Consider the following 10,081-nt stretch of genomic DNA (forward strand, 5'->3'; position numbering starts at 1 on the left):
TACATTATGTGCATCGAGGCCATCATCTCCATAAACCTATTTCATCGTTAATGCCATCATCTCCATCTACATCGAGGCCATCATCTCCATAAACCTATTTCATCGTTAATGCCATCATCTCCATAAACCTATTTCATCGTTAATGCCATCATCTCCATCTACATCGAGGCCATCATCTCCATAAACCTATTTCATCGTTAATGCCATCATCTCCATAAACCTATTTCATCGTTAATGCCATCATCTCCATCTACATCGAGGCCATCATCTCCATAAACCTATTCCCATCCCATCGGCCCCGCCGCAGGCCGCACCGCAGCAATTATTCTCCTCCGCTACCTCCGCGGTGGCCACCACACCACACTTGCCTTGCCTTGCTCCCCCACCTCCATACCGATCTCACCCCCAATGGTGGCCACGCCCACACTCTCCCCCCAGCCCTAGATCCCATTCGTTTGCGCATGGCGGAGCACGCCGCCCGCCACCTCCGCCGCCGCGGCCCCGTCGCCGGCTGGTGCTGCTCCTTCGCCGGCGTCCCGCCCAGCCCCGACCACCGCCTCCCCCACCGCACCCTCTCCCACGCCGCCGCGCCGCAAGGACCAGCAGCAGGATCTGTGTGCACCGGCGGCGAGGGCCCGCGGAAGCAGCAGCTGCCGCCGAAATCCCCCTCCTCCTTCCACGGCTCGCCCTCCTCCAAGCTGGCGGGCCTCATCGACTACCCGCGCCGGATCCTCTCCCCGGGCCGCGTCTCCCCCATCGACCCCGACGCCCACCCGCCCATCCCGACCCCCACCCCCACCGACCAGCCGCAACCACACAACCCGGAGCCGCAGCAGCCGATGGCCCCGTTCGTCGCGGTGCGGGAGGAGGAGGAGGAGGGCCAGGGGGACGGGCTGGATCTGAGGCTCTGCCTCCGGGGCAGGGACGGCGGCTGCGTCGTCGTCATGGACCTCGACTCCGCCGTGCTCTGCGGGAGCAGCGCCTTCTTCGCCGCCATGGCGCCCGAGCCCAACGCCGCCGCCGGGGCCAGGAGGATCGAGGTCGACGGGGTCGACAACGTCGCCGCCTTCAGGGACGCCGTCGAGCTCATGTTCCAGGCCGACGCGCCGCGCTGGCTCGCCAGGGCCGGCGTCTCGCGGGCCATCGCCGTCCTCGAGGTGAGAATGAGATGCGCATCCTTTCCTACTATTTGCTGTACAGTTCAGTTCTGATAGGTATACCGTGGTGTCCGTGTGGTTGCACAGATGGTGTTTGTGCGAGGGTGACAGCACGTTGCAGGTTTAGTACAGTGCAAATTGATTGGCCTCCTTCAAGTTTTATGAGCTTGATGATTGATGGTCATGTTTAACTACTCTATTAGTAACTATACTATATTGATGCACATGTTATTGGATTTTAGCCTGTCGTAACGGTGGAAACTGAACCTCGCTTTCTGCGTCGAAATCACCGGAATTGCATCGATATTACGTCATACGCGGTTCGTGCGAAGCCACATTTGTTATGCTTGGAGTTATACCGACAATTTTGCTGGTGCAAGCCATACAACTTCTTTGGGATTATAGTGCCCATAAAGCATAGACCAGTATGTCTTATTGAGAAATACAAGTGCCACCTTAAGGCCATGGGCGCAAGTTAGCTGTGCAGGCGCTTCAGTTGTTGCGTGGTGACCGTACAACGCCAAACAAATGTATCCAGATAAGCTAGGTTTGGACAGATGGGAGTGTGAAACCAACCAACAAGTAATTCATAGTTAGCTAGTGCTTTCACTTCTTGGCTAGTGAATTAAATGGAAGAATTGATTCTTCCACATGGAACATTGTCTACCTAATCAGCCATTATCGTGGTCCTATCTATTCAGTGTAATTATGGGAGGACAAATCAATAATATGTGTGTGCGGGTAGTGTGGTCATGGATCTGAAGTCAGCCCATTGATAGTAGTATGACAGCACGACAACATAAAGGCTCTGATCAAGATGGAAACATCAGCAGAGTTAATTTTGGTGGTACTGAAATTGGTACAGAATGGTTGCAGTATATATTATGATGACAAATTATGTTAACTTTGGACAAATTGCCTTTATTCCATGACACATTGGTTGGTCTTTTAATTATTCTGCATGCTGTTTATATTGAACCTCTTGTAACACACTATGGCCCAGTGTTCTCCATTTTTACATAGTGATACCAATTACGGATTGGGTCTGCAGTTGTAGCGCAGTTTTGGTAGCTTCTCACAACGGGTCTGATAAATGTTTTTTTAAATTTGAATTACAGGTGGCTTCCTCAATTATGTTTGACAAAGGAATCAGATCATGTTTGGAGTACATTGAAGCAGTTCCGTGGAATGAGAATGAGGAAGAGAAGCTAAAGCACCTCTTTGCTAGATGCACTTTCGTTGAAGCGTTATCAAAAGATGTACTGGCAAGATTGCAAACACAACCGTCTAGCAGCTCGGAAGACCTGACCGGTCAGCTCATCCAATCTGTCACCAGCAGCACAAACAACAGTGCAAGAAAAGATATGCAGTCTTTGATCAATGGTCTTCTAAGCAAAAGCTCAGTGTATCAAAAGGATTTATCCGGATTAAACAAAAGGAGCCTCTACCAGATTTGCTGTTCGTGTCTGAACCTACTGGTGGAACTTTTTAAGGAAGACTTGGAGCCAAAATGCGGCACAGGCCAGGCACTGAAAATTAGGCACAATAAACCCATGATTGAGAGAGTGAGCAAGCAAAGTGAGAACCTCAGCTGGCTATTTGAGATCCTGGTCAACAATGATATGGCAGAGAATTTCGTCGTGCTGTGGGCCGGGCAAGACGATCTCATCAGGATGCACGAGCAAGCGTCACCGATGTTCAGGTACGAGCTGAGCCGGATATCAGCGGGCGTGTTCATCGCGCTCGGGCAAGGGAAAGTGCAGTGCCCCAGCGATCTGAGGAGCCAACTGTTCCGGGGATGGTTCACGCCGATGTTAACCGATTTCGGCTGGCTTCAAAGGTGCTCCAAAGGGCTGGATGCGAGAGCGCTGGAGGATAGCCTGGGGCAAGCCCTTCTCACCCTCCCGCTCCGGGAGCAGCAGAGCCTATTCGAGGAGTGGTTCCAGTGCTTCGCGTCTAGGGGTGCGGAATGCCCGAACCTTAGCCGAGCCTTCCAGGTATGGTGGCGAAGGTCATTTGCTAGATAGATCGTCGGTAGAGCCCCTGGAGCAGCAGAAGCCTATGAGATATTGCTTGGTCCGCGTGAGTTATATCGGTGTTTGTAGTGTGTGTATGATTGTAAGATAAGATGAATTCTTGTTAGCCTGTAGAGTTGAATTTTTGTTTATGATCTTGCCTCTGTTCTTCCCAGTGTATGCGCTACTTGACAGTCAGAGTCAGCAATAGAATTGTTGTAGAATTGCTTCAAACCACAGTTCTCTTGCTACAAATTAACAAGTGGACATAGCATCATATAGTACATACATATCCCAATGGCAATTTGGTTCATATTTGCCTGAACATGGCCTCACTTTTCATGGCCTTATTCCTGACCAAATACAGGCACAGTAGTTATTAAGCAGAATGCAGGCAGGGCAAACATATATATACAGCACAGACATGCTCTCCTTGGTATCATCAGGGCACAGCTTCCTTCTAGCAGCCGATCTTGTTGCTACCATGGGCATAGCGAAGGGCAACACTTGCAGGCTGGGCATCATCCTCTATGCTGAGCCAGTGGCAGTCCTGGAATGCGCAGCTCCCGGAGGCTCGCAGCGTCTCGCCGACGTCCCGGGGCTCGAGGAAGTGCGGCGTCCACGACGGCGTGCCGTCCTCAAACGAGTTGTGCGTGAGCCGCTGGAGCCCCGAGCCGTCGATGTTGATGGTGAAGATCTCGCCGTAGGGCTGGTAGTGGTGCGGGTTCGAAATGGGCTCCGCGGACACGGCGGCGAGGTCTGAGGTGAACACCATGCTCTTGGAGTCCGGGCTGAACCAGGGGTGGTTCGTCCTGCCGCCGTCGGCGCTGTGCACCACCCGCCGCAGCCCGGTGCCGTTCGGGTGCACCATGTGGATGGCGAAGCTGCCGCCCCCCGGGTTGTGCCGGTCGGAGGCGAAGGCGATCCACTCGCCGTCCGGCGACCAGTTGCACATGGTGTCGGTCCATGGGCCGTCCGTCAGGCGCCGGATGCCGCCGGCCTCGCCGTCCTCCGCGTCCATGATGTAGAGGTTCTTGTGCCCGGACCTCCCCGACCGGAACACCAGCCACTTGCCGTCCGGCGACGGGGACGGGAACGCGTTGTTCTCGCCTCCGATTGTGAGCTTCTTGATGGAAACCTGAGAGATGCTGCCGTCGCCGCCGTGCTCATCGCCGAGGGACACGGCCACCACGTCCACCTCCGTGCTCTCGCTCGCGAAGTCCGGGCCGATGCTGGTGTAGATCACCCCTTTCCTCTTCCAGTCCCACGACGTGGGGAACGCGTTCCCGGAGAGGATCTTACGGCGACCACCGGAGCCGTCGGAGTTCACCACGTACAGCCCCGGCAGCCCGACGAAGGCGATCCTCTTGCCGTCCGGCGAGAAGGAAGGGTACGACCCGTCGATCCTGAACAGCGATTCCGACGCCGGGCTCTTGAGGCTCTCCAGCAGCAGCGGCGAGTCCCCGTTCCCGCTGCCCCGGCACCGGTGGTACCCGACGCGCGCGCCGTCCGGCGAGACGAACGGGTTGAAGTGGTGCGCGCGCGGCGCCACGGGCCTGGTCACCTCGAAGTAGGCGGCGTTCTCGGCGCCGGCGTTCAGGTCGAGCACCTCGATGTGCCGGTAGTCCGAGCCGGGCCGCCTGGTGGCCACCGCGACGAGCCCCGGCGCCCCGGGCGACGCGGCGGGCGTGAAGGCGTGGAACCCCGGCGGGGTGATCCGCTCCACGGACGAGGCCGCAGCCAGGAGCCCGTCATCGGAGACCTCGACCTTGGCGCGGTACACGCCGTACCAGCCGTCGCTGTCCCGGCGGTGGAAGAAGAGCGTGGCGTCGTCGGCCCAGCAGGGCCAGCCGCCGTCTTTGACGAGCAGCGTGCGCCGGGAGCCGTCGTCGGTCCGGAAGACGTAGACGTCGGTGCGGAGGTCCTGCACCTCGCCGGCCCAGCCTGCCTCGCCGGGGGAGGCGGCGGCGGTCCAGTCCCCGGAGGGCGAGACGGCGGGGCTGAAGTCGGCGAGGCCGGGCGGGGTGAGCCGGGTGGCCCGGCCGGAGGGGAGGTGGGTGGCGTAGACGGCCGCCCAGCTCCGGCGCGGGGCGGCCGCGGGGACGGCGGTGGAGACGTAGACGAGGCGGGAGCCGTCGCGGGTGAGGGCCGGGCGGTCCCGCAGCGCGACGGGGTCCCAGGGCAGCAGCGGCGTCGGGGCCGCAGGCGGAGAGGAGTCCCCATCGCCGACCTCGAGCGCCTTGCGGCGGGATGAGGAGGGAGGGGCGGGGGAGAGGTAGATGTTGAGGGAGCCGTTGCGCTCGGAGACGAAGAGCAGCGCGTCGGAGGAGGGCGCGAAGTTGCCGTTGTAGTTGACGGAGGCGCCGTCGGTGAGGCGGAGCTCTGTCGAAGGGGAGGCGGGGAGGGAGAGGGAGGGGGCGAGCGGGAGGGCGTAGATGTCGAAGGCGTAGCGGCTGCGGCCGAGCGTGGTGAAGACGATGGTGCCGGCCGCGGCGGCTAGCAGGAGTAGGAGGAGGGCGGCGAGCCATGGCGGGCGATTACTCGCCGGTGCTGCGTGCGTGCGGGGAAAGGGGAGTGGATAAACCCGGCGGATTTTACAGCGGGAAATAATAGAAGAAAATTGGGTTTGGTCGTGTGGCTGCGTGAGCATCAGATCCACATCCACTTCCACAAGTGTCGCCGCTGTGGCTGACGGCGCGATGAACAAGACGTGCTATGCTGTCTGAGCCTGAGGATAATTTTCACCGGGAGAAGATAGCGACCCAACGTAGATATTTCTGGAGCGATTTTCTTTTAAAAAAACTTTCGATCTATTCATAGAACATAATGATAGTATAAATAACAGTAGTACTAGAAGAGACTCGTAATAGGTTGAATCAATGACCACATAGGTATGGTGCATACTCTGGACATCACCCAATAGGTTGAATCAATGAGCACTGTGTCTTAACATAAGCGGGTCATTACAAATCTGCAATCTTCCCACGCACATACACAAAAGTACATATGAATTTCATATTAATGTTTCTGTAGGTCTGACCAGCAATCATTAGCTTATTCACCTGTGTGTTGGCCTTGAATTCATGAATCCAATGGAGATGGTGGTTCTCCACCACGGTTTCACACACCAACTATTTACCTCTTTTCAATAATTTGGCAACTTGTCAAAAACCAGGTGAGTGCAAAGTCTGCACGGGGTGCCAGCTGAGGGTGAAGCCAAGAACATGGAGATAAATTTGACCATGGAAGAACTAGTAAACAACCAATGCAACAGTTTCTGGACATTTTTTTCATATTCTTGATTTTTTTTATTTGGTGCGTACATAATTATCCCTTATCTTTACTTACACAAAATAGGCAAGAATGCATTCAAGAAACCTCGATCAACTTTGTAGCTCTTTGGCATGATATTTAGGAAAACCGTAATAGATGCAAACACCATTATATATATATATATATATATATATATATATATATATATATATATATATATATATATATGACCTATATTTTTATTTTCCTATATCAAATTTTACATAGTGAATCAATAGGAATGTAACTATTTGAATTCGAAATGTAATTTAATTATGAAATGATCGTAATATTACCTCGGATGAATAATAACTTATTCTGCAGCCTGGGTGATGAATAGTAATATAGTTACAATTATCAAAGTGGTACAAAATTAATGTGTGAACACCTATGATTTTTCCATTTTATCTCTCTCGGATCTAGATTTTTTTGTTTAACAAATAAATATATATTTCAAATTTAGTGAAATTGCACTTACCAAAACCAATGTTAAAATTATATAAAAATATCATATCATAATATTTAGTTGTATCGTTACATGGTTCCTAAACTGAATGAAAAACTGTATTTAACGGGTTTAGGGTTTAGGGTTTAGGGTTTAAGATAGGGCACACAGAGAAACCATACCAGAAAACTGAAGAACCTTGTAGAACCGGTGAAATAAAAGTCCTATATGGGCCAGCCCACATAGGAACCACGGGATGAGGCCATGAGAGCTATATACCAAATAGCTACTCTTTGGTGAAAACCTGAAAAAAGCTACTCTTTAGCGCATGGCCCTAAAAAATCTATTCTTTGGCGCATAAGCAGCAAATAAGATTTACCTACATGACACTACCGAGGCCATACGAAGGACTCATGAAAGTAGATTTTTGTAAACCCTAGTTATCGTCACCGGAGCTCTCCCCCACGTCACCGAATCGCAACCCCTCCTCCCTCTTCCCCGTCCGACGGCCTCATTGGCGGCACGAGGAGTGGAGACCCATCTATTTGTTTCTTTTTTCTTCTTAGGTTTTTGTTTCGCCAACAACATTGATGAGGTGGTGGCGACAATGAAATGTTGAAACAAAGTCCGGCCTCTCTCTACCTCAACGACGTCCAATATGAGATGTGTGAATCCATCCTGGAGCCAACGTGGCCGGTGTGAAAGATGCCGAGCTGGCCATGCGACATGGCCGGTGTGAAAGATGAGATGCCATGGAGCTGTGCAATTCAACAACGTTGTGTGAAGCGACATGGTATTGCAGGAGTATTAGCCAAGGGCGTGTTCGGTTGCAGTTTGCTACAGTACCCCCATTGCATGTCCATCTCCAGCCATCCTGGTTCTTCATATGCAGCCTCATATGTAGCAGATGCAACCTGTTTGGTTGCCTGCATCGCATGAAGGGGCACTTACCCCCTGCTGTTTGGTTACCGTTTTTGTGCTTAGGGTGTGAGCAGATGCAAACTTCAGCTGTTTGGTTGCAAACAACATTTGTGTTCTGCTCACCCCATTCAAATGTGGTGGCTTACACCACATGATCAGCACAACATCAAGCACAACTGACAACAGATCAAAGAGGCAAGCACTGACAGCAAACAAAACAAGCAACCAAATGAGATCGAATAAAGCAAGCAGCAGAAATGACAACAAACTACTTAGATTAACAGCAGGGGCATCCTCCTTACCTGCTCCACGCCAGGGTGCTGCTCCTGGCCAAAATATTAACAAGTTCAGAACACAAGTACCATAAGTTCTAGCGACAGACCACAACAAGTTCAGCACTAACACCTTAGTTAACTACATTGCATGCTCAATGTCACCAACGTAGTTGTGCCTGCTGCAACGAAACCTGCACATGACCGAGGAGTCGTGGTTGTAGATTTGGACCTTCAAGGCGAGTCCTGAGATGTGCACAACGATGAGGTCCCCGGGGACGATCCGGTGGCGGCGGCAGAAGTAGTTCCAGCCCCGGCCAAGCACCATGTGCCCCTCGAAGTTCTGGACCTGCACCCAGAACGCGCACCGCTTGTTCACCGATAGCTTGACCACACGCGGGAGCCGCTCGATGACCAGCCACTCGTTCATCACCTCCACGAACTTGCAAGGGATGACGAGCATGGCGAGGTCCTCGTTGTCCTTGATCTACTGGTAGAAGCGCAGCGGCTCCCGGGCCCCCTCCTCGTGGCCGGTCCTTGGAGATCGTCCCCTTAAACAAGGCAGGCTCATGAAGGAGACCCTACCAGGCAGTTCCACACTCTTGAGCCACCTGTTCGTGGGGATTAGATCGTAGGCGCCTGCTACTTCTTGAGCTTGCGTTGGTTTTCACCTTGAAGAGGAAAGGGTGATGCAGCAAAGTAGAGTAAGTATTTCCCCCAGTTTGAGAACCAAGGTATCAATCCAGTAGGAGACAACGCACAAGTCATCAAATACCTGCACAAACAAACAACAATTTGCACCCAACGCGATAAAGGGGTTGTCAATCCCTTCACGGTTACTTGCAAAAGTGAGATCTGGTAGAGATAGATGAACGGTAAAGTAAATATTTTTGGTATTTTTCATTTGTAGATCAGAAAGTAAAAGATTGCAAAGGAAGTAAAAGGGAAACTAATATTGTAGATCGGAAACTTATATGATGGAAAATAGACCCAGGGGCCATAGGTTTAACTAGAGGCTTCTCTCAAGATAGAAAATATTATGGTGGGTGAACAAATTACTGCCGAGCAACTGATAGAAAAGCGCAAGGTTATGATGATATCTAAGGCAATGATCATGAATATAGGCATCACGTCCGTGTCAAGTAGACCGACTCCTGCCTGCATCTACTACTATTACTCCACACATCGACCTCTATCCAGCATGCATCTAGAGTATTAAGTTCATAAAGAACGGAGTAACACTTTAAGCAAGATGACATGATGTAGAGGAATTAACTTAAGAATATGATGAAAACCCGATCTTTTTATCCTCGATGGCAACGATACAATACGTGCCTTGCTGCCCCTACTGTTACTGGGAAAGGACACCGCAAGATTGAACCCAAAGCTAAGCACTTCTCCCATTGCAAGAAAAACCAATCTAGTTGGCCAAACCAAATTGATAGTTCGAAGAGACTTGCAAAGATATCAAATCATGCATATAAGAATTCAGAGGAGATTCAAATAATATTCATAGATAAGCTAATCATAAATCCATAATTCATTGGATCTCGGCAAACACACCACAAAAAAGTATTACATCGAATAGATCTCCAAGAACATCGAGGAGAACATGGTATTGAGAATCAAAGAGAGAGAAGAAGCCATCTAGCTACTAGCTATGGATCCGTAGGTCTGAGGTAATCTACTCACGCTTCATCGAAAGGGCAATGGTGTTGATGTAGAAGCCCTGCATGATTGAATCCCCCTCCGACAGGACGCCCGAAAAGGCCCCTAGATAGGATCTCACGGGTACAAAAGGTTGCGGTGGTGGAAAAGTGTTTTCATGGCTCCCACTGTTGGTTTTGGGATATATGAGAATATATATGCGGAAGAAATAGGTCGGTGGAGTCACGAGGGGCCCACAAGGGTGGGGGCGCACCCTACCCCCTGGGCACACACTCCGTCCTTGTGGCTTCC

The 10,081-nt window shown here is 51.8% G+C and overlaps 2 protein-coding genes across 2 annotated transcripts; one reads left to right on the forward strand and one right to left on the reverse strand.

Annotated features, from left to right (window-relative positions):
* The first annotated feature begins 310 nt into the window (after positions 1-310).
* On the forward strand, positions 311-3,341 carry LOC119287501 (BTB/POZ domain-containing protein At2g13690-like). The gene is made up of 2 exons (XM_037567055.1): positions 311-1,157; positions 2,276-3,341. The coding sequence occupies exons 1-2, from the start codon at positions 462-464 to the stop codon at positions 3,182-3,184; spliced, it is 1,605 nt and encodes a 534-aa protein (XP_037422952.1). The 5' UTR covers positions 311-461; the 3' UTR covers positions 3,185-3,341.
* Positions 3,342-3,400: 59 nt separating this feature from the next.
* Positions 3,401-5,849, reverse strand: LOC119287500. The gene has a single exon (XM_037567053.1). It carries the CDS (start codon positions 5,820-5,822, stop codon positions 3,633-3,635), a length of 2,190 nt encoding a protein of 729 aa, XP_037422950.1. The 5' UTR covers positions 5,823-5,849; the 3' UTR covers positions 3,401-3,632.
* Positions 5,850-10,081: the final 4,232 nt, after the last annotated feature.

Source organism: Triticum dicoccoides, chromosome 4A (assembly GCF_002162155.2).
Source record: "Triticum dicoccoides isolate Atlit2015 ecotype Zavitan chromosome 4A, WEW_v2.0, whole genome shotgun sequence".
NCBI classification, from domain to species: Eukaryota; Viridiplantae; Streptophyta; class Magnoliopsida; order Poales; family Poaceae; genus Triticum; species Triticum dicoccoides.

What these genes read in the sequence shown, in the direction of transcription:
- LOC119287501 (XM_037567055.1), top strand. Translation starts at nt 462, where the DNA reads ATGGCGGAGCACGCCGCCCGCCACCTCCGCCGCCGCGGCCCCGTCGCC. An exon ending in GGGCCATCGCCGTCCTCGAG is followed by an intron (nt 1,158 to 2,275) that starts GTGAGAATGAGA and finishes TTTGAATTACAG; the next exon opens with GTGGCTTCCTCAATTATGTT.
- LOC119287500 (XM_037567053.1), bottom strand. Translation starts at nt 5,822, where the DNA reads ATGCTCACGCAGCCACACGACCAAACCCAATTTTCTTCTATTATTTCC.